This window comes from Spinacia oleracea, chromosome 6, assembly GCF_020520425.1.
Source record: "Spinacia oleracea cultivar Varoflay chromosome 6, BTI_SOV_V1, whole genome shotgun sequence".
Taxonomy (NCBI): Eukaryota; Viridiplantae; Streptophyta; class Magnoliopsida; order Caryophyllales; family Amaranthaceae; genus Spinacia; species Spinacia oleracea.
In genome coordinates, this window is record NC_079492.1 from 135795429 (window position 1) to 135820051 (window position 24623).

The 24623-nt window shown below is 36.0% G+C and overlaps 2 protein-coding genes and 2 non-coding genes across 7 annotated transcripts; all 4 read left to right on the plus strand.

Moving 5' to 3' along the window:
- The first annotated feature begins 13 nt into the window (after positions 1-13).
- Positions 14-16677, plus strand: LOC110794780 (DExH-box ATP-dependent RNA helicase DExH1). 4 transcript variants are annotated; one of them, XM_021999738.2, is made up of 16 exons: positions 14-846; positions 994-1139; positions 4397-4496; positions 4577-4792; positions 4933-5028; positions 5588-5863; positions 6645-6848; positions 6949-7104; positions 9097-9189; positions 11451-11665; positions 13300-13459; positions 13541-13814; positions 14316-14508; positions 14620-14806; positions 15650-16018; positions 16114-16677. In XM_021999738.2, the coding sequence occupies exons 1-16, from the start codon at positions 514-516 to the stop codon at positions 16228-16230; spliced, it is 3135 nt and encodes a 1044-aa protein (XP_021855430.1). In that variant the 5' UTR covers positions 14-513; the 3' UTR covers positions 16231-16677. The 4 variants fall into 4 exon arrangements, with proteins under 4 accessions (XP_021855430.1, XP_056687061.1, XP_056687062.1 ...); XM_056831083.1 differs by lacking the exon at positions 9097-9189; XM_056831084.1 differs by lacking the exon at positions 14-846 and having other exon boundaries at positions 1002-1143; positions 4393-4496.
- A 3678-nt stretch (positions 16678-20355) lies between these two features.
- On the plus strand, positions 20356-21573 carry LOC110794800 (dof zinc finger protein DOF3.5). Its single transcript, XM_021999760.2, has one exon. The coding sequence runs from the start codon at positions 20356-20358 to the stop codon at positions 21433-21435; it is 1080 nt and encodes a 359-aa protein (XP_021855452.2). The 3' UTR covers positions 21436-21573.
- A 1669-nt stretch (positions 21574-23242) lies between these two features.
- TRNAG-GCC (transfer RNA glycine (anticodon GCC)) lies at positions 23243-23313 on the plus strand. The gene has a single exon. It is a non-coding gene; the product is annotated as a tRNA-Gly (tRNA).
- Positions 23314-23399, plus strand: LOC130464751 (small nucleolar RNA snoR114). Its single transcript, XR_008925102.1, has one exon. It is a non-coding gene; the product is annotated as a small nucleolar RNA snoR114 (small nucleolar RNA).
- The last annotated feature ends 1224 nt before the right edge of the window (positions 23400-24623 follow it).

Below are 24623 nucleotides of genomic sequence, written 5' to 3' on the forward strand. Positions count from 1 at the left end.
AGTCGGACATTGTTTTTGAGCTCAAAGTTTATGATTTCAACTTACCTTAAACCCCAAATTGATACACAACTTACCAGGAACCACAATCTAACACAGGAGAAAATTAAAACATCCTTTTATTTTTTTTATTTTTATTTTTATTTTAAGGAAACCCATCAAAGGGAAAAATATGGAAGTGAGCTAAATTATGAGCGACTTTATTCCCAATACGTTTGGCGATATCTTACTTCGTAATACATGTCAATATTATTGCATCCATAACCTACGAACAAAAGATTGAAAAATGGAAAATCAATTCAAAAAAAAATACGCCACATTTCTATTTAGATACCAGTGTTGAGTGATGACTAGGTTACTTTCTAGATTTAGCAAGGAAATAATTTCCCATTTTCCCCATTTTTGTTTTGGCCCTTTTCCAACGAATTACTGTGACGCCCACTAAAAAAACTGAATTGGTATGATGGGCTACGGAGAGTGGAGAGCATCACTCCGGAGGCAACAGCTGAATTAGTAATGTCTATGCGCTGCTTCCCATTCCCAACTACAAGTGTTCCAACCACTTTCTCTCTCCTCAAACACTTCACTTCTTCATTCCCCTTCCCCATTTCCAAACCTCCTCTTCTCCATCTCTCTCCTCGCCTCTTTCTCTCATCCATGTCTTCCCGCCCTAATTACCAAGGCGGCCGTCGCGGCGGTGGTGGAGGAGGTGGACGTAATCGCGGAGGTGGAAATCGTGGCGGAGGTAGCGGCGGAAGAGGTGGACGTGGAGGCGGTGGCGGAGGTGGAGAGCAGCGCTGGTGGGACCCGGTGTGGCGAGCTCAGCGCCTCGCGCAGAAAGCAGCAGAGGTGAAATCAATGTAGTTTTTGCATGCTTATGAAGATTTTTCATATTTGATTAAAATCTTCAAATTTTCAATTTACTAATTTTGGTAGGGTTTATTGATTATTAACTAATTAGTTAATTAAGTAATGGTGATGTTGATGATGATATAGTACGAAGTGTTGGATGAGAACGAGTGGTGGAATAAAATGGAGGGATTTTATAAAGGAGGGGATCAGGAGTTGATAATCAAGCATCTTTTTAGGCGGGAAGATCAACAAATTCTCTTCGACATGGCCCAACAGCTTGGGCTTCACTTGTGAGTAATTGTTCTTAGAAATTTGTATCACCATGCATTTCGGAGTGTTCTGCGATTTTGTTATTTACGTAGAGTACTGGCTGATTCAATTTTAACGTTGTTTGATAATTTCTCTTTATTTAGATCTGTGAATGAATGCGTGTGTGTGAATGTATAGCGTGTGTGTGAATGTATACGGATGCTTGGGGTGCATGTGTTCTGGATGAAACTAAAAGGAAAAGAAATTGAAAAAGTACAATGGATGTGTGTTGTGAATTTGGGATTGAAATGAGTTTAGAGTGAGTAAAACAGATGTAAGCAGGGTAAGCCCTAATTGTATGTATAATACGCCTCTCGTTTGCGGGTGTTTTGGCATGTGCATTGAGAACCACTAAAACATAGGCATAATCTTGCATGATCCTATGCATATCTAAATGATACTCCTCTATTTCATTACAAGTGCAACAATTTGTAAAAAGTGATTTTTTTTGTTGCCTAGAAAAGGTATAGAGCGATGAGGGACAAAACTAGGTGTACTCACGAATTGTCAGAAGCAGCTAGTGAGCAATCTTCAAAATACATGATCGGTGGAATTCCCGATAGATACTTGACCCATATGAACGAATTCCCCCAGAAAGACATTCTTTTCAAGACATAGAACTTCGTAAGCATATAGAGTTACATATTACTTTTATTCTTGGATAAAATTAATTGTTCAGTGCTTGGACAAGTTTGCATCCACAAGCCCATACCAATTTTTTCGAGAAGTTGATCTCGAACAATATCTGATTCTTCTCTTTATTTTAAAAGCGCTCTCAAGGAGCGCCTAGATCCGGCCGCAGGCCATAGAGCATCCCTCCGCCAAGGTAAGGCGCATTCCAGAAGGCTCCACAATGCGCGCGCCTCAAGGGGCAAGGTAGTGCGCTTAGGGCACCTTTGGTTAAGAGGTACAGGATTGAAGATAACTTAGTTAAAATATAGAAAAGACCAACTTTTCCAAATTAATGCTTACCCATTCTTTATGATGCAACTTCGAGCAAAAACCCTCAATTGATTGCATGTACTCGCATTTCTAACCCCAAATTGAAACCCCTAATTATAAAAAACCCTAATTTTAAAATTGAGTAGCAATTTTAGTCGGTCACTCGCTGTCAAGCCTTATGCACACTGCCCACTAGCGTCGTCACAGTCCTGCTGCTTTAAGGCTACCCGATGTTTTTGTTAGGCTAAGTGTGCTACAAAATTGGAATGGGGCAACCTATTTATAGGCACCCAAGTCCATAAGGCCTAGAACATTCTACTCTCTAGAATATTCTACACTAGCCTCTACAAAGAAAGCCCTACAATTCTCTATGTTGTTACCACCTCTAAGGGAATCCTCTAAGTACAAGGAAGAATGCTCAAGACCCATCCGGAGCACTCTAAAACCTTCTGGTGCAGAATCAGACCTGCTGCATAACGGGCCCTTCTGGGCCTCAAACCCAAAATCTGGCCCAACCATCATCTTCATTGGCCCAAAATACTTTGGGACCCTAAGTTTCAGCCCATTTGGATATCGTTTGGTCTCCCGAACGTCCCATTATTACGTTATTGTCATGTAGGTGTTCACTAGGAATTTTTCCCGTATAACCTCTATGGGGGTGGGTGCTCCACTTGATGCCAGCGTTGTGCCCTGCTGCCCACGATGCTGCTCAGAGTGCTAGTTCCCACGTCCGTGCACCCGATGCACTTCGTTGCCTTGCCGACCACACGACCCGATCTCCGATGGAACACCACGTTGCCCGGTGATGCCCAACGACCTTGCCGCCACCCTTGGCGGTGCACCGCGATGCCTTGCGATGCTCAATGCCTTGCATGCTGCTGCTGCATGCGATGGTGTGGGAGGCCATCCATGACAGAGCGGTCTTTGGTGGTCGACTTCGATGAAACGTTGCGTTTTCTAGGTTTGTGTCCTCTTCATTGTTGTTCCTTGCCTCATTTTTTCTTCAATATTTTCTTACTTTCTTTCATCTATCATTTTTTTCATTTACTTACTGATCTAGCTTCCCGAGCCTTTGCTTCAGCTTTTTTTAATTTCTTTTTACCCTTTCATTTTATTTGGTGGCAGTTAAGTAATGAAGTGGTCCCTCCCCCCTTTTCATAATTTTATCTTTAAAGGTTTTTAAATACAACAGTTTTCTCCCCTAACAAAAAAGTATAGCAGCTTTTTTATCCTCTTATTTGAACTAGTATCAGTAGTAATAAAAAAAAAAAAAGGCACGCTTTGTACCCAAAAGGCGCCCACCTTCGCCTTGCGCCTAGGGTGCACGGACCTTTTGCGCCTTGGTACACGTTGCGCCTTTTAAAACTTAGGTCTACTCACAAATATGTCCTGTATATTTGTGTTTGACTTTGAGGCATTGTTAAAACTTAGAGGCATAGTCGGCATATCGAATTCCTTTTGAGCCGTATCTTTTTAATCAAGACAAACATTCTCTATGTTCTGATATTTTTTCAAAACTTCCTAAAATTTTTATCATCTTCTATCTGTCATATTATTTCTGTGATTCAGCCTTCAGCGAATCTGCTAATGATCTTTTATCGTCCATGTATGATTAGAATCATGTCTTTTGAACCTTTTCTCCTAGATTTTGATGTACTGCTTAGGTGATTTCTATAAAGATAGAGGGAGAGAAGGGGAGGGGAGGGGGTGGGGGAGGGTATCTTAGGATTCTTCCTGTAGCTTTATCATTAGCCTTATTTCTTAGCAAGGCATCAGAGACCCTGTTAAACTCAAAACATTCTGTTCCCCTACCTGCTTTTAGATACGTGCTCCACCCAGAGAGACAATCTCACTAGTGTCTGAGAGGCCCAATCAGAAGGTACCCACTTTAAAACCTTTATTCTTTCAGTTTTTTCATCTGATAGGGCCACCTTTTCTTCATCCATGTCTGATTAATAGGTGTTGCCATGTTGGGAAGCAAAGCTACGAGAACATGTGGACTTGTAATTATTCTAGAAAGTGATTTTTTATTTCCCCTTGAATCTCTAATGCAATGATTGGGTGCTTATTATATGTCAGGTTACCATTAGATATGTTCTTGTCAGTTGGTTATTCTTAGACGGTGTTACTGTAAAGCTCATGAATTATTCAGGATATAAATATTGGCATAACTAGGCAAGAGGTTGCCTGCCTTTTGAAGCTAGCTTCTCTAACACGTTATTTTTCCCCTTGAATTGTTATTGGTGGCCACTTCATTTTCCGTTTCCTTCCCTTTTTGGCGATTGCGGAAAGAAAGCCATGCATATAACAAAGGAAAGACACTTGTTGCAAGCAAAGTCCCCTTACCAAATTATCGTGCAGATCTAGATGAACGTCATGGATCCACACAGAAGGAGGTATGATTACCAAAAAGTGCATGTAAATTATATGTTTTTGTCCGGCTGATAGTTTACTTGTATTTACAAACACTATACAGATACGGATGTCTACAGACATTGAGAGACGGGTTGGTTCATTGTTGGATACCTCTAAGGGCACAAGTTCTACTGAAAATTCAATTGGTGAATCGTCCCAAAGTTCAAAGAATTCATCGTCAACAATAAGCTCTGTGAAGCCAGTCCCTATTTTAGAGAGTCATGTTGCAAAAGAGAAAATTAGTGCTGAACTCAAGCATCAGGAGGAGAAGTTGAAGGTTTGTCTTCACATGTGATTTTGTTTTCTACTATTATGAGATTCATGCCTACTGTAATGTCAAACTATTGGAATCAAATATTGTGGCTATTCTGAGTTGGTTTTACAATCCCTGGACATTTCATTTCCAATTGTTTTTAGGCAAGTGCAAGTGTGCAAGCCATGCAGTCATTCAGAGCAAAGCTCCCTGCTTTTAATGTGAGATCTAAATTCCTAGAAGCCGTTGCTAAGAATCAGGTGGGTATTCATCTCTTGTTTGGATAAAGTTATTATTCTTTCCATGGGGTGATGATGTGATTGGCTACTGTGTGTAAAATATGGCTAGGTGCTCTCTGTTGTAATTTTCTTATACTTTTGACCCTTACACTATCTAAGTTATGATGATTGCTCATGACTGAAAGAATTTTTCTGGATAAACGATCTTTAACTCTTTATCTTCCTGTTTATTCATTTTTAGTTGAAGGGAATTTTTGTCTCGTCCTAAAATGTTTGTGTGTTCTTACTTGGGTTGAAAATATCTCTTCCTCTTGAATAATTGAAAGCAGCTTTTTGATGCAGAGGCTTCATTACTCTTTTAAGTTCCAATGTTTAGTAGCAGTGTGACTTGACTCCTTTCGTGTTTTCCTTTTATCCTGTATAATTTATACCCTCTTAGATATTTAACGTGTGGAGTGTTCGCTTGCATGCATTGACTTACGTAGTATTAATTAGTTTATCTGTTTCACATTTGTGTCCTAAACTAAGTAAAATTTGCCTGATATGTTTTTGTTATATTGTTCTTTTTTTACGTTTGTAGGTCCTTGTCGTGTCAGGGGAGACTGGTTGTGGTAAAACAACCCAGCTCCCACAATTCATTTTGGAAGAGGAGATTTCATTGCTGCGTGGTGCTGACTGCAGCATAATATGTACCCAACCACGTCGTATATCAGCTATATCTGTTGCTGCTCGAATATCATCTGAAAGAGGAGAAAATCTTGGTGAAACTGTTGGCTATCAAATACGCCTGGAGACAAAACGTTCTGCACGGACACGGCTACTGTTCTGCACGACAGGAGTTTTACTTAGACGATTGGTAGCTTTTATTAATCATTCATGGATTATTACATGTATCTGTTGTGTGTGATATAGCTTGTCTATTTTATCTTCTTTTCTCAATCTCCACACGTTCAGGAGATAAAAATATAAGTAATTTCTATGTATACTGTTTGCATGGCTCATTCACTTGCCAATTTGTTTTATTTTGGTCCCACTGTATGATAGCCAAAGTTACATAGACATGTTGATTTAAGCACCAAAGGTTGCGCACTTGCACATACTCATCGATGGTATAATCTATAATAACTATGGGAGATTAAAAGGAAGGCCCAGTTCCTACTTCTTGTCATTTCTGATTAGTTAGATTAATTGCCATTGGTTCCAATGGTATTCATGTGTCATATCAATGTTACAATGACTCTTGATTTCACCTCAAGCATCCATGTCGGATACTCGACACTCGGACATTAGTAGAACACTTAGACACTTTAATTTTGGTTAATGTCACGCTATTTCGTGAATTGGCTGTCTGACTCTTTCAGCTGAGTCTGAGTAACGTAGATCACTAATGAATGGTATGATCTTTAGTCTTGGAGTGTTACACCACTTGATAGCTTGAGATATAAATTTTGCATACTTCATGTATTTGACATTTATCTATATGCAAGGATGTAGAAGAAAGTATCATCGCAAGTGTTTGCTTTTATCTGCCTTCCATTGTTTGTCTGGTTAGGATGTGCCAGCATGTTGTCTCTGAATGCTTGAAGAGTGCTTTGTGATTGTCCTTGTCTTACTTGTTATTTTCTGCTAACGTACAGGTTCAGGATCCAAATTTAACTGGTGTAAGCCATCTACTAGTGGACGAAATTCATGAAAGAGGAATGTATGAGGACTTCCTTCTTATTATACTAAAGGATCTTCTTCCTCGTCGTCCAGATTTACGACTTATTCTTATGAGTGCTACTATTAACGCTGAGTTGTTTTCCCAATATTTTGGGAATGCCCCCTCTATTCACATTCCGGTACTGTACACCACTATAAGCAATTTGTATGATGGATGATCTTGGTATTCTTATGTAGATGAAAGACCAAACATTTTATTCAGTTGTGGCATGTCTACAGGGGTTGACTTTTCCAGTTGCAGAGTTCTTTTTGGAAGATGTGTTGGAGAAAACCCGATATAGTATCAAACAAGAGTCTGATAGTTTCCAGGGTAGTTCAAGGCGGCGAGTTAAACAATTGGATTCTAAAAAGGATCCTGTAACTGAATTATTTGAGGTACGCCTAAGTTCTACATTTCACGTCTTTTCACTTTTACATTTCCTACGTTGCATATTGATCCATTATATATGAACAATTTCCCTATGAAATTCTGAAAGATGACTAAGTTCCTAAAATACGTTGCTGCCACAAATATTTTGCGGCCTACCATCCATATGAGGCTTATGAGCATGTAAATGGGTCATTTTTTAACGAGTCAATGGTAAACCACTAACTCGTGATCCACTCTAGTAAATCGCTAATTCAATTAACGGTTTTACAATAAATGAGCAGCTAATTGAATTAGCGGTTTTACCACAAAAATAGAGTTAGCTGTTTTATCCTTGGGAAAACCTCTAATTCAATTAGCGGTACTGTAGTTAACCCAGTTTTTTCTTTTCCTTTTTTTTTGTTGCAAAATCATGCTGATGTGGCCGGTATCCATTATCCAGGGCTTTGTTTTGGTAAGGAATGTATGAGGGGAATTTGGCCATCTTTTAGCATTATAGAGGGAAAGCGTTCACAATTTATGCTCCTGTTTATTCATTGGGAACAAAATTCAATGGCTATAGGCCTACAGCTTTATGGTACCCACTGTAATAAAAAGATCTACATCCTTGAACTCAATACATTACCCAACACCTCTACTATCAAGGGATAGGGGGGGGGGGGGGGGGGGTGTCGCGTTTCAGTGTTCCAGAAATGAGGAACGTTTCAAAATCACTAGAAAACAGATACGAAATGCTTCCTAAACGCTGCCCTGGCAGTTGCAACATTTTGGTTGTTCGAAATGTTGAAAATTAATGCTGAAGACATGCTAGAAATCTGGAATCATGTATGCTCCTAATGCACGTCTAGGAAGAAGGGGGTCAAATTTTCCGGAATACGGATTTGTTATCCTCACCCTTTTTTTCCTTTCAAATTTCTCTCTTCCCTCTAGACTATGCCTCTTTTATTATTATTTTTAAATATTTGATATATGCCTTCATGATATTTGGGATGTGGACATCAGTACATGTACTTGATCACATGCCTTAATTCTGTCTCTTTCAGAAAATTGCTTCCTGTGGCAGATGCCCTTTCTTTTCCCGAGGGAAACCAGCCCCTTTAGCAGAGGAGTAATTATTTCAATATACAGAATGTTCAGCATCCTATGGTTTTAGAAAGTTCCATGAAAAGGAAATATGGAATGCCCTTCCAATGTCAAGAAATATGATATGGGGACAATTTATGAGAATGATGAGCTATGAGGATCAAGTTGGGAAGTAAATAAGATTATTTTAAGCTATAAGTCCTTCCAGCCTTATATTTGACACGGTGTAGTCAAAATATATGTTAAATGAATTTATGGGGGTTACCTGTAGGTTGTAGGTATGCTTCTGTGTAAAGATTTTTATATTTCCTTTGGATTACATAGGTAACTTTTTATTACTTTATGGGTAGGAATTAGTTTTTGAGGGAACTTGTATCATTTTCTGAACCAATGTGTCTAGAGTCTAGACATCACAATGCCGAACAACCTTTATAGGTCTCGAAGCTGTCCCAACCCACCAAATGTTGTGTGCTCTACTCTTCTTCCAATCCAGACTTAAGATAACTGCCTTGATTCTCTAAATTACCAATGCTATTTTTCAATTAATTGTTTTAAAAATGGGAGCTGTTAATCAAGAGGGAATATTATTAATTAGGTCAGTAGAAATACCTATCAGATTTGGAAGATTCAACAATATCTTCACGATGTTTGTTGATTTTAAAGTTGCGAGTTGTTTCACCTGTTTCTTTGTAAGATACGCATTCCATCGTCCCTTATCATCTTCATTAATACTATAGCCTGTGTTCTGTCTAATGACCTTCACTTGCTTTTGTTTTTCTATGGTTAGGAGTCATTATTGATGTCATTAATACTGAAACTTTTACTTTCCATATTCATTGTTTTGTTGCTTCTTATTCCTTTTCTCAAAACAAAAGATACTGATGTATTTGTCTACACCTACCTCTTTTTTTTGTTAGGATGTCGACATCGATTCACATTACAGGAGCTACACCATCAATACTAGAAAATCTCTTGAAGCCTGGTCTTCTTTACAGCTTGATCTGAGTCTTGTGAGTATATAATATGACTAGCTGCCATGTGACTGTATCCCCCCTTGCTCAAAACAAGTTACTAATGATTGAATGTGTTAGGTTTGGAATTAAATAAAAAGATACTCCTTCCGTATAGAAATGATTAATGCACGTTCCTTAATCGGCCTTATTTTAATGATTGGTGTACTTTCTATTTATGGAAATTTCCCCTTTATTTTATTATATTCTTCTTACACCAAAGACCCCACTAGTAATACTTTATCATTTATCCTTGTCTTTTTTTTTCCTTTAAATACTTTAATACCCCGACTATCTTTTATTACAATTGTGTATTCTCAATTTACCCCACTTACATCTTATGTTAATAAAATCAACTCACCTTCATTAAACTCCTTGCCGGTCAAAGTGCACCAATCATTTCTATATGGAGGGAGTTTACTAGTAGTTCTTTCTGAAGTGTTTACGAGCTGACATTGTTTAGACTTTTGATTTGTTTGGCTCAACTTATTACAAAATAAGTTTTTTTTTCCAGACAATTTCAGACAAAATAGTAATTGCACACACTAATGAGATAACTTCAGACAAAATAAGTTCAGATAAGTTCAGGCAAGTTAAGATAAGCCTATGAAATGTACTTCGAAGAAAATTTTGTTCAATTGTATTGCTTCCTGTCAGTCTGCTGTTTTCACTAGATCCCTGCTATGGATCAAGATCATGGTAATTGGTAATGTTGCAAAATTATGTGTGACAATGATGAGATACCTATATTTTCTTGGAAACATCAACAAAATTAATCCCAACTATTGGTGGCCTTCTCATATTAATCCCAAATATGATTTATTTTAGAATAATCCCAATTATGTAGGTATCCTTCTTAAAATAGTCTCACGCATTTATTTACTTGTTACAACCGGTAACTTCACTAAAGTGGGCCATTACGTATGTTCTTCTCATTTCTTCTTCCTTTAAGCTTCCATGGAAACTCCTTCTGCCATTTCACCTCCACACTCCTTCGTTCTTGCTTAAATTTGTGTCGCCCTTACCGTTGCTTCTAATTCTCATTGTTTTAGCTCTTCATCAAATTCAAAGGGCAACAAATCTGGGGATCTTGTGATATTATTGTTTTTGTTTGAGGTAATTAAGATAACATTAACATATAGATAGAGATTCCATAGAAGTTCTTGCAATCAAATTCCCAAACTAACTTTTTTAAATAAATAAAAATATATTTGTTCTATGAATAGAATCCATATTCACTCACTTGATCTTGGGTAAAACATTCGTTGTCTAAATTTCTTTCATCCCAAATCGAATTCTCTCTCCTAATTATCACATAATGCATTCCAATTCTCCCGTATTAATTGCCATTGACAATCAACAAAAACCCATGATTCAATTAAATTCCTTGTGTCTAAACTATGGCAACCAATCTCCAATTTATAACGTATGAAAAGGGATGAAGCTCTGGCATCAGGTGATGGCACGACTCCTGCCGAAAGGCAACCTATTGGCGGCGGTGACATATTAAACACACATCAGGGGCCACGAAACAGCTCAGAGGAGGAGATGAGATTCAATATAAACGATAGAGAATTTAATGGGTTTTGTTTGGTGAAGTTCAAAGCTGGAATTGGGGGTGTTTTCCGGTGAGTTTTGAGCGGCAGTAAGAAATGATGGTGAGAGGGCACCACTTCGTGTTCATGGTGGTGTATATTGATGAACGGAAATCAGGGGAAGAAGAGAATTGACAAACCCTCAACCATATAAATTGAGTTTAGAGATGTGGGAATAATTTATATTGATTGAATCTGCATAATTAGATTAGAGTAGGAAATTGAGCGTAAGACAGATTCTCAGTTCCTGAATTTCTTTGAGTTGACACGAAGAGGAAAAGAATGGTAGAGGTATTTATTTACCGGTTTTAAAGGTTACTGGTAAGGTTAGACTATTTTGAGAAGGGTACCATAATAGTTGAGATTATTCTAGGTGAAACTGTAGTTGAGATTAAAATGGGAAGACCACCCGTAGTTGGGATTATTAATGTTAATTATTTTCCTATTTCTTTTGACAAGGCTGCTAATTGTATTTGGATATACTAGTGATTGCTTTGTGCATGTGAAATAAATTGACTTTTCTAGGGGTAGTGAATTTTAATCGTATGTGTATCCCCTTTCTTTAGGTTATATTTAGGCTTCAAGTTCATCACGGTCTTTTCAAGTTACTCTTACATGCCATTTATGTGAAGCCTCCTTTAGTTCTTTTGTTCAATGTGCTTGTAGGTGCAATCAACAATCGAACACATATGTCGGCATGAGGGTGAAGGGGCAATTCTTGTATTTCTCACTGGCTGGGATGAAATTTCTAAGTTACTCGACAGCATTAAGGCGAACCATTTTCTTGGAGACACAAGAAAGTTTCTTGTGCTCCCTTTGCATGGTTCAATGCCAACTGTCAATCAACGTGAAATTTTTGATAAACCACCTGCAAGTACAAGGTTAGCTTTAAATTTTGTGGCAATTTTGGCTTTTTTACTTATGGGCTCTCAAGCTGTCATCTCTTTCTGGCACTTGCATGTACTGATAAGTGATGCGGACTGAGTCATGTCTTCTTTCTTACTTTTTTTTGTTCTATATTCCATGTGTAATACAAAGATATCATTAGATCTGCATTTTTATTCCTTTCATTCTTTATCTACTGCATATTTGGTACGGATGACCTTTTTCCCTGCTTTTGATGTGCTTGCCAAGATCCACATTGAGCACCATGCATGATCAGATTTACAAAACCAAGAAACCGGATTTTTCAAAGAAGATTCCTTGTCTACAAGTCGATATAAGTAGGACCGTTGTGGTTATGGTGTTTTCCATTTTTTTCTTCTTAAAAATTAAGCAAAGCCTGTTCAGTATTAGCGTTGGAAAATATAGTATTCTTCAGTTTTCACAAGACAGAACTCACAGAAACGGAAAAGTGAAAACCACTTCTAATGGTTTCTAAATTTTGGTCTCTGGAAAGCTTTCCTTCCTCACTATGCCTTTCTTCTTTTGCTCACTCGCTCGCTTCTTTCTTTGTCTTTCTGTCTGCCTTTTCTTGGTAACAGTTGCTGGTTATTCCCCGTTATTGTCACCAATGGTGGCAGCTGCTGATTTATCCTTCTCCTTCCTGTTCTCTCAGTCTATTCTTACTTTCTTCTTTTCCTTTCCTGTACTTGGTTTTAGGTTTCACAGGTAGGATTGGGCAGATATGTCAATATGAAGATTCAAGCTTTAATTACCCAATTTCTCACCCCTTTTCAGTTTTCTCTTGGCTCTCTCCCTTTCTCTCAGATTTTTTATTTTTATTTTTCATTTTTAATTTGGTGTGGATTTTGGAGGAAGTTTTACAGTCTATTTTCATCAATGAGGTGCTTAATTGAAAGGAGTCAAGGGATTGAAAGGAGAATTCATTGACAATGACTGTTGGTGCGGCATTTTAAAAGGTTTTTGGTTGTGTTGATATAATTAGATGTCTATTTGCTCTTAGGACTATCGTGTTAGTCTCATGGCCTGAAAATTAGGCGTTTACATCAGAATTGTTTGTCTGCGACTTTGCTTAGATGATCTGTTCAGTGCTCATCCCATGATTCTATAGTAATAGCTTTGGATCTTTTTCTGCTTGTTTGTTCTGTAAACTTCAATGCTATGTGGTGTAATCTGTTATGGTAAAATATCATCAATCAGACCTCTCATATTATCACTCATCTGGACTGATCATATCACTTTCTAAACTGAAGAAATAGCCTTGATGGTGTTTAATCTTTCTACGTTCTTTGAACTGTTCTCCTGTTTATTAAGGGCTCATTTGCTATTACTGCCAATTTTCAGTTTTTGGTTTTTATTATTTTTAAATCATATGATTTAGATTGAATCATGAATTAAAAAAATAATCACATCTATAGTAATCATGTTGATTTTGAAAACGGACAACAAAAGACTGGAAACTACTTCTTGTGGTTTTCATATTTTGGTTTTTAGTTTTCTAAGAAACAAAAAACTAAACATAAAACAATACCGAACTTTATTTATTTATTTTTCTGTTTTACTGTACGTCTCTCCTATCTTCCTAATCTTGTACTCCTATGAATTTTTGCAGGAAAATTGTTCTAGCAACAAATATTGCAGAGAGTAGTATTACTATTGATGATGTAGTCTATGTCATTGACTGTGGAAAGGCAAAGGAGACTAGCTATGATGCTTTGAACAAGCTAGCTTGTTTGTTACCATCATGGATCTCAAAAGCGTCAGCACATCAGGTCTAAATTCAACTATTATAATCTTTGCTAGAGTTTTTATATTTTTTGACCTAATCTTCATTATGGTTGATATGATAACAGAGACGAGGTCGTGCTGGTAGAGTGCAGCCTGGAGTTTGTTATAGGCTATATCCAAAACTGGTTTATGATGCAATGCTTCAGTATCAGTTACCAGAAATTCTTCGGACACCTTTGCAAGAACTTTGTTTAAACATAAAGAGTTTGCAACTTGGAACTGTTGGGTCATTCTTAGCAAAAGCACTTCAGCCTCCGGATTCTCTCTCTGTCCAAAATGCTATTGAACTTCTGAAGACAATTGGGGCTTTAGATGAAAGGGAAGACCTTACTCCTCTTGGTATGTAAAATGTTTGCCTTTATGTCTTTCCCTTCCATGTGTATGTCTGTTGAATCATATCTCTGGAGGGTGCATATCACATAGATAATTGTTAGGGTTCATGCTATAAGATATCAATAGTTTACCCGGATCGTTGTATCAAAAAGTTCCTTTCTTTAGTAAGGTGATATGATTCTAAATTTGGTCTGGTGTGCCACCAAGTTTTCTCTGTCAATTCTAGCCTTTAGGTTTAAATTCAATGAATTAAAATATGAAGAGTTGAAGAAGTGCTCACTAATGACTGACATTAAAGGAATTACGTAATATGCCACCCTAAAATAGTTAATAATATTAATTAAATTTTAGTTACAACCTGAAAACTGTGAATTAGAGGCTATTATCTTTTTAATTTACTATAAGAAAAAATAGTTGTCTATAAAAAAATGTCTACGAAGAAAGCAAAGAAATTATTAAAGTTTAGTCTACATCGACCTTTAAATATCTATGTACTTAATTGAACAGGTCGACATCTCTGCACTCTGCCTTTGGAACCAAATATTGGGAAGATGTTGCTCATGGGGTCGGTTTTTCAATGCCTGAATCCAGCATTGACAATTGCAGCTGCTCTTGCTTATCGTAATCCATTTGTTTTGCCAATCAATCGGAAGGAGGAAGCTGATGCTGCAAAGAAATCTTTTGCTGGCGATTCTTGCAGGTGTGGTCTTAGGTTGTATAAATAGTCATTTCTAAGTTGTTTGAGAAACTATGTTGTGAAATGTACTCAGCAGGTTCTTAAGTTGTGTTATTCTATTACGTGCTTTTGCAGTGACCATATAGCACTTTTAAAAGCATTTGAAGGGTGGAAAGAAGCAAAATCCAGTAGGACAGAAAAGTCATTTTGTTGGGAGAATTTCTTGTCACCTGTAACTATGCAAATGATGGATGATATGCGGAAACAATTTGTAGATCTACTCTCAGATATAGGCTTCGTGGACAAGTCAAAGGGTCCTAATGTGAGCCTTCAAACTCAATGGTTTCTCCTTTTTTTATGACATTTCGGGTTCACTATTGTGCTATCAATAGGCACTCAAGCAGACATTTGAATCTATGTTGCTTTAGAGTCTATCTTCATTAGTGGAATGACGCTTCTAATAGGGCAAGACTAGTAATTGTGGGGGTAGATAATGATATTTTAATCGAATCTATATTAAAGAATCTCAGCTCTGATGATAGTTTTGGTTAGTATAAATATTCAAAACTAATTAAAAGAATCTCAGCTTTGATGAATATTTTGGTAAATGTAAACAACATTTTTTTTATAAACAGGTAGCAAGACTGCACGAGGTTATTTTTTTTTACATTTATAAATTATGTATTTGATACACTTTTGTGTTAATAGTTGTCTTTTTTTTTAATGCCAATTTGGCTGGTTGAATGTTGTGTCCAATTTTTATGGAGCCAAAGATTCATTTGTTCTTTTGGCTTTGGGATATAATGGACTAAATCAAAATGGCTCTCTAACACCTCTTCACTTTCATTCCGTGAAGTAGAAGATGGTGTCCCGCCCAGTTATTGTTTGTGGGTCAATTGGAAACAACCTCTCTGCAATTGCAGGGGTAGGGTTGCGTACGTCTGACCCCCCCTTATCCCACTTGTTGCGGGAGCCTCTTTGAAGGCAATGGCGTAATGATAATAATGATGATTCCCTCAGGCCCTTGAATTTTGAATAAAACATTGCACTTCGAGTATTGTTAGATCTGGTCATTCATCTGCATGCTGCATCTGTTTCTTTGGTGAGGGAAGAAGCAATGAATCCCCTTAAATCTTCTAAAAACTAGATTTTTACGATTATGCAGGCTTATAACCAATACAGCCATGATATGGAGATGGTTTGTGCGATCCTTTGTGCTGGGCTTTATCCCAATGTTGTTCAATGTAAAAGAAGAGGAAAACGAACAGCATTTTACACTAAAGAAGTTGGGCAAGTTGACATTCATCCTGCTTCGGTAAATGCTGGGGTTCATCTTTTTCCATTGCCGTATATGGTTTATAGTGAGAAGGTGAAGACAACTAGCATATACATTCGTGATTCAACCAATATATCCGATTATGCTCTTCTTCTGTTCGGTGGTAGTCTTCTTCCTAGTAAATCTGGAGAAGGCATTGAAATGCTTGGAGGTTACCTTCACTTTTCGGCTTCAAAAAGTGTGTTGGAATTGATGAAGGTAAAGCTTGTGCCCTTGTTTTTTTCCTGTGTATTTACTTTTCTTTCCTACAATGCTATTTGCTTAAATGGAGTGCTGACATGATGATTCCTTAGAAATTGCGACTGGAGCTTGATAAACTTTTGAGCAGGAAGATTGAAGAACCAAGGCTAGACATCACTGCCGAGGGGAAGAGTGTGGTTGCTGCTGTAGTTGAGTTGTTACACAGTTAAAACTTGAGATACTAGATCTTTATTTCAGACTTGTGTAATTCAAAGATCGACGGTGACTCTGAACAGCTCTACAGGTATAAGGAACAGACTTTCTTCTCCACAATTATTCAGTGACCATATAGAATAGAAACAGATAATTAACTTTTGTCCATAAACAACACTTTGTATACTAGATTTTGTGTGGTTATATAATTCACCAGTTCTCCGCTAGCTGTTAGATTGGACGGAGAGACAATTGGCATGCCTGGTCAAAAATCAAAATCTTATAGAATAACCATATGGAGGAATAAGTAGTTGGTGAGCTCAATTTTGTTTTTCTTCTTTAATTAGCCAGAGTTCTTTCCTCCTCTTTGGTGAGCAAGAAGTTATTGTAAAATTGTAATAACTATATTGTAGAGTCGTAGACAAATAGTTGCTACTTTTCCTTAACTAGATTCTTGTTTCTTATTTCTGTTATTCTTTCTTGAGCTTAGCTGTGATTTTATCATGGAACCCTGCGCTGCGCTGAGCCGCTGTTAGCCTGCTACGTCACTGCAGGTTCTTCCTATTTACCTTCTCTGGTAAGACGAGTCAGTTGATTGAGTTATGCTTGATCTTTTACTATTGTGTCAACTTATTTAGGGAGAACTATGGGTCCGTGGTCTATATCTCAGCCGCCCAAATTTCTTAATGGTTTATTTATGAGTATTAGTTTATTTCCACTCTGTTTTACAATGTAGTAGTAAGTAGTTGAATGTATCAATGACATTTCAACTAATTCGTGCGGAGTATAATGGAGTGGATTTAAACAAGATTGGGGGTGGAAATTGACATTCTCAATTTATACGTCGTATGTTGATATGAAAATTATCTGGTATTAAGAAATAAAAATCGTTTCAAGGTTTTGGGCCAAAACCAGAATGTATCAAAATCAAATTGTATTGATGTGGATGGGGAGGTTGTGGTCCGGGTCGGACTTTGGGCCCGTGAGTGGTAGCCTGGCCCATTACAAGCCCACTTTGCACTAGTCGGGCCATGCTGGGCGGAAAATTTCAAAATAGGGTGCATGAACGGAGTAATGTGTAATTAAGGATATAAATGATACAAAATGTGCATTGTCAAGCGTTAAAATTTGATTTTGGAATATCATTATGAAACGGAGGAAGTAGTTTATTATTTTAAATTTTAGATTATAAAATATATTACATCCTAACACTTATAAAGCTTCATACTTTAATTACTATTCACCCAATAGTGCATTTACGTGCATGCCCCTCATTTCCTTCTTTGTTTTATTTTGTCTTATTCTTAACAATAGAGCATTTACGGTTTCACCCTTCCATTGCTATACAAAATGTATTGTTTTCTTTGGGTATAATTTCCTATATATTGTACCTTCGAACTATCAATTAAAACGCATATGGTTTCTATTTCCTGTTACATGTAAATCCAACATCTAACTTTAACATATCATTTCTAGCATTTACCATAAATTGTAAGTTCCTAGATTTTAAGTAACATTTTTACAAAAAAAAAATTGTATGCGCGCACAATCCAACACCTAGTTTTACCAAAACAGACATTAGGAATGAAATGTGATAGACTGTTACTTGTGTAATTTTTTCTGCCAAAACATTTTTTATTTTAAGTGAAAAAATATAATTCAATTATCATCAATGTTACTACATAACATATTATTGGGGGAAAGTTTAATGATTTTTTTTTATGATATGCTTTTATTTTGTATTATAATAACTTTTTGATCTGATATCAAATTTAAATAATGTTGATGAATGGACTTGTAATGTTAGATTATTGTTAATAATATAATATATGGTATGTACGAGTGTTAATTAAAATAATAATATATGGTAGATTTTTTATTTTATTTTGAAAGTATAATACATGGTAGATAGACTAACATTAGAAGTCCATCTATCAAAATTTTACTCAATTCAAACTATGTTGCATTTGACTAACTCAGTTATGCTAGGGTCTTTTAGAAAATTAGTCTTGGGTCAGTCATGGGTTCGATTAACTTTGTTAGATACTTAGATCGATCTACATACAAGTACACAACTATAATCCTAACTTTGTATTGTAATATGCAAATTTAGTTCGTTTGAATTTTCTTTTACACAACTTTAAATTTATATTTTTTCATAATAGTAAAAGTTTAATGTTAGGAGCAATTATTTTGGAGAGCAAAATTTTATTTCTCAAGAGTTTAAAATTTTTAAACACTGTTGAAATTTATTTGAGTTTGTAGTTCTACTCTGACTAATATCCCCTCCTAGCTACTCAACATTAGGGCTATTTTTATATCCATATTCGTGTACCTTGTGAGTAAACTGGAAGAAACCTTGAGTTGAGTAACTTAGCAACTTCAAAATTTGGAATGATTTTCATTTATTTATTTTTTTTGATGCGAATGAGCCACTGAGTAGATGGGATGGGATGAAAATCATCCTAATTGTAGGCTCGTAATCATCATGGAATGGTATCGTATTCTCCGACGGCTGTCTGCTTCTCTCTAAATTTGACGGAAATCTGTAGGGTGGACCTCAAAATTATGAAGGCATTAATAATTAATTAATTAATTAATTAAGTAATTGGGTTTATAATACGAAGTACTCCGTACATGGAGTATGAATGCGGGTTCACATGATCCAAGAAGCCCATGATCCGAGAAATCCTATTCTAAGCAATGCAATTTTGCATAATTTAAACAAATGGAAACATTCCTTGTTATGGAGCATAACACCACCACTAAGTAAGGGAAATCTCTATGCACACGTGAGTTCGTCCTTAAATTTTCTCACTCTTTTTCACTCAATATCTTCTTAAAGGTTTTAGTCTTATTAATGTTTAAAGATCAATTTTTTGATGTAACGTTTTCCCTAATTAGAAGATGAACTGGGAATAGTTATAACCAACTTTGACATTAACCAAGCTTGTATCAACTGGCCGAGAATTGTGCTTTAAATAATATTTTGATTTCAAACTCAAATTATTCGAATTTGAATAAACTGAATAAGTGGGTTGAATTTGGGACTAAGACTTTATTGTTGTTGTTGTTGTTCTTCGTATGTTATTACCGATGTCCAAAAAATAAAAATCTTATTTCCCTTTTCTTTGATGCCCATGTTATTGTTATTTCCATGTTAATCACACTCGATTTAGCTCGTCTAAGCGCAAGGTCAAACTCGAAAAGCATACGATCTTGTTCGTGAACAAAACTTGAACAAGCCAAATTCAGCCTCAAATTAACAAGAATTTTGAAATCTCGTTAGATTTAGAGAACTCGACACGACTCATTTACGCGCGTTATTCCGCAATTATTAAGACTTTATTTCCAAAAAAGGCAAAATTCTCGCCCCCGGTCCCCCATCGCCCGACCACTCGAGCATCGTGGAGAAGGTAAGTCGCATCATGTGGCTCAATTGGTCGGTTTACAAGGGATTGAATTGCGTTTGTAACACGATTTGAATCCTGAACACGCAAATTAAGACTTTATTTTATATTCACTAGATTTTGCATCTTAGTATATTTCAATACAGAAGAGCAAGTAGCTAGCTTTTGTAATAATTTGCGTGTTCCCTCTTAAATCGTTTTGAAAAAACAAAAAAAAAATAGTACCACAAGTACCAATGTCACCTCCACTTCGATCACTTCTAATTAGCAAACAAAAATGCAAAATCTTTCAATCACATGGCAAAGCTTAAACTAAGCACCCCAACCTACGTACATTCCCTGGGATTAGAGCCCTTAAACCACACTCAAACACCCTTGTACACTTACCATTTTCCATTAATTTTATTGACAAATTTTAAACCTTCAAAGTTGTCTGCTCTCTCAAGGAAAACCTGATTAACCCCTTCTCCTCTCTCAAGGCATTTGCATCCCACGTTACCTTCATCTTCACCAATCATACAACGCCACGTGTTTCGAACGCCGACACGCCGTATTATACTATGGGAGCTGTTAGTGGTCGTCCTTCTAATACACAAAATCATGTGCATTACAAAATTTGTTTTAATTTGCTTCTTCCAAAAAAAATAGCTTACCACTCTCCTATACAAGTTTATACACTAATCACATATATAAGGAGTATTTTTGTTCTACTTTTTTTGTACAAAAATATTCATGGTTTTTCCTAGCTATATTCTTGCAAATGTTGTAGATAATAGTGATTTGGTTATGGAAAGAGGATGGAGGGAGATGGTACCAACATGTCCTAGGTGTGGTTCATCTAATACAAAGTTTTGTTACTACAACAACTATAGCCTTACACAACCTAGGTATTTTTGCAAAGGTTGTAGAAGGTATTGGACTAAAGGTGGGTCCCTACGGAACGTTCCCGTCGGCGGCGGTTGCCGGAAGAGCCGGAGATCTCGGTCATCGTCGTCCTCCCTAAGGCTAACTCCATCCTCAAACCATCATCATGGGATCTCTTCTAGGAATAACACCATGTTTGGTAATCAACAACAACATCACCACCATAATAATAATAATAATAATAATAATAATAATAATAATCAAGATCACCTTGGTGGGCATGGAAACATCAACAACAACAACAACAACAACATGGGTGATTCTACCCCCTCGCCGATGAACTCCGAGGCTCCTACGATAGACCTCGCGGTTGTTTACGCCAACTTCTTGACCCAAAAACCCGAAAACAGTAACGATGTACTCCCTAGTGGTGGTTACAACAATAACAATCCACCATTAGTAGAGTTGTCAAGCATACCGGATGCTACTATTATTGCTCCTACTTCACAAGTTTTGTTACAAGTACAACTAGAACATCCCAATTTCTCCCAACCAATTCCCATTTTGCCAGAGTTAATGATGAACAACAACAACCATCATGATCATAATAACAACATTGATCACCAAAATCAAGTGGTGTTTGTCACGGAGTTTAGTAGATCAATTCATCATCAACATGATGAATTAGGGTTGCCGCCGTTGCCCTGCGGAGACTCATTGTTGTTACAAGATCATCATCATCATCAACAACAACAAGGAATTCCATGGGAAGCTTCAAATTTGAATGATCATCATCATCATCATCACCATCATCATAATCAAGATGATAGTAATATAAATGATGATTTGGAGTCAGATTCACAATTTTCCAACTTGTTTAATAATGGGAGTTGGAGTCCACTTGATTTACCAGGTTTTGAAACTTCCTCTTCCTCTTCAAAGCTTTGATTAAAGAAGCTATCTAATTGGGATTAATGAGCTTGCGAATTTTGTTTGGTTTTCATGCATCGATAAATATAGAATTTTCAGTATATATATACTCGTATAATATAATTATAAATGTATAGAAAGGTTATTTAATTTGTCATGAATAATAGGTATAAATATAAGTATAATGGATTGATATACATATTTTTAATTTACATGAAGTTTAGTAGTGATTGCTAGGGCATTTGCTAGCTCGCTATATACAAGACCACACTATATAAGCTAGAGGTTCTTGTTTGCAAAAACCCGACCCGTTTATGTACTAAAGCTTAATTAGTTACCTCCTTTTTGTACTTGATCATGCATGCAAGATGAATTCTAGTTTAAATTGCCTGAAAAACTTAATAGTTGTGAATCGATTGTATAGTGTGGACTTAAAATCCACCTACATACGCTTTAGGCCCAATCATTCGGTTAAAAGACCATCCTATAATAATTCAGAAATTACAATACAAAGTAAGCGTTTCCGAGAGGCACCCCTTCTCTTTTAAGAGTATTCGCGGCATGTCAAGTCCTCGTAAGGTATGATAATATCCAAAGTTAATTAGAAACTTTTTCATTATATTAGCAATTGAATAATATAATTTTTTTTTTTTCCGTTTTTAAAGACCCTTTTTTTTTTTTGTAGTGGCTGTACTTGTATATTAGATTAGATTAGTGATTTTTAGGGATAGCTTTTATTAAACAGAAAAATTTAATCGCTAAAAGATAGATAACTTAAAAGATGAATTTAAGTTGTATCATGTATACTTTAAAAAGATTGTACAAACAAACTACTGTCTTCTTCGGTCAAAGGCTAGTTTCTCTATTATCAGCAAATGAAATTTGTTACAACTTATTATATAGTGAGTGAGAGGTGTTGATTTTTAAATGATTTTTTGTAGGGAATAGGGGTGTAGGTGGGGTAGTAGGTCAGTGGGTGAGAAATAATATAATATTGGTGAAGATTTCCATTTATAGAAGTGGTGCAAGTATTAAGGGACGGCCTGAAAAGGAGAGCGGTGCAAGTATTAAGGGACGGAGGGAGTATCACGAACATAATTTCTAAATGCAGAAATTATTTTCTTTGTGCAAAATTGTAAAAGTCAATACTACCCCTTACATTTTTATTTAAAAATATAATATTTTCTTAAAAAATCCTATGATTCTTATCTTCTCGTTTTATTGTACAAAAAAGTATGAAATGTCTAACCACCGGTCCACCGCACTCCCTTAGTCCGTTCCACAATCAACCATTAATTAATTTCCTTTCTACAGGAAATACATGCCATATCCATGGCAGCCAAAAAAAAATTAATTAATTTCCTTTTTACAGGAAATACATGCCATATCCATGGCAGCCAAAACCTTCAACCTTCATCCAATCTCCTTGCCATGTTATTACTATTGAAGAAGAATGTCACACTGAAAACTATAGTTTTCTAATTTATAATGCAAAATCAATTACCTAATAAACTCATCGCCAATAACAAATAAACATGGTGTTTTGGTTTTGCAATTACTAGGACTAATGATGGTGTTCTAGTTTTTTAAGTGATATAAATTACGTGGACTCCTGTGGGGATGATTAGAAAACAACAGAGAAGAAGGAAGAGGACGACAAGGTTATTTGTTTACATTTGGGGTATTTTCGTCATTTTAAGTTTTATGTTAAGAAATTAATTTCTGCATTTAGCAACACCCATCACGAATCATAAGCCGATTATGATTTACTCAGCTCGTTGTCTCAGAAATTAGCATAGCACCTCAACGATACATGTCCCAAGAAGCACCAGTGGTCTAGTGGTAGAATAGTACCCTGCCACGGTACAGACCCGGGTTCGATTCCCGGCTGGTGCAAAGCTGTGATGATATTTGCGTGAAATGTGGCAGTTGGGTCCGCCACTTCTGTCTGATCTTCAGACGAAGCTAGCGCATCTGAGCTTATATTTTTGCTTTCTTTTCTTGTTCTATTTTTTCGTTTTTTTTAATTTTTTTTACAATTTCTTGATCTTAGTAGAAGTTTTTTTTTTTTTTTTGTGATCAAATAAAAAAGCTCTCCTTTTCTCTCGCGTATTAGACTCATAGTAAAAGTTAAATCCAGTTTAAGACGTATCAACTTCTACTAAGATAAAAAAAAACTGCACTATCTAACTTAACTAGTATTGAATCCCGTGCGATGCACGGGTTTGTAATGAAAAATACATATTTGTTTTATTATATCATTGTATACAGATAAGTGTTTTATAAATGCACGGGTTTGTAATAATAATTACAGAAAAATATAGGTTTAATGTAAGTAGAATTCTATTATAATATGAGTTAGTTCAAATATTAAATGTTTAATGTGAATAAAATTCTATAAGAATTTTTATCTAAAATTCTATTTGGTTCATAATAAAGTCCAATCTGGTCATCCTTGTACAAATTCAACCCAAGAACAAAATACTCATCTTGCACCTCCTACGCCTATCTCAAAGAATGGAATCACACCTACCGTATATTTATCTTTTTTATTTTTATCGTAATGAGGTAGATTTCACAACTACCGGTTTAAATATTTATCTTTTTTTCGAGAATTTTAATTTCGATTTTTATTTTAAAGCTTAATATGAATACAAATTCTATCTATTTTTCTTCTTTGACTATTCTATCCACTCTCTATGGTATTTTACATTTGGGAAAACTCACTATTTATAATTCTATCTTATTTTTTAAAAGGGGATAATTGTATCTTTTATACTATTACCGAAATTTATCTCTTCGTAGTAGTAATTATCATATTCAGATTTGAGGATAAGTATATCAAAGATTGACAAAATATAAGGGGTTTGACAAAAAAAAAAATCAATCAAAATTACATCTAACAACAGGAGGTTAATTATAGTTAGATCATCACTACCCCAACTCCTAATCAAGTTTAAGATCTAAAGAAACCAGACTTGATTCTTCAGTCCAATACACAACGTAACAAATTGTTACTGATGTATTCAAATTAATTAATTAATACATAGTAGGTATCTATATAATTTTTGAACCTATATATTTGAATATGACCAATCTATATACGTATTTAACACTACAACAATATGATTAACCAATATTACCTACTCGTTACTTGTGTTTTATATTTTATAAAACTACATTTGAGCTTTATTTAGATATGTCTT

Bases quoted from the DNA above. Each gene is read 5' to 3' on its own strand.
- LOC110794780 (XM_021999738.2), top strand. From the start codon at position 514: ATGTCTATGCGCTGCTTCCCATTCCCAACTACAAGTGTTCCAACCACT. The intron at 13,460-13,540 runs GTCTAAATTCAA...ATATGATAACAG, and splicing joins CAAAAGCGTCAGCACATCAG to AGACGAGGTCGTGCTGGTAG. The intron at 16,019-16,113 runs GTAAAGCTTGTG...ATGATTCCTTAG, and splicing joins GTGTGTTGGAATTGATGAAG to AAATTGCGACTGGAGCTTGA.
- LOC110794800 (XM_021999760.2), top strand. From the start codon at position 20,356: ATGGTTTTTCCTAGCTATATTCTTGCAAATGTTGTAGATAATAGTGAT.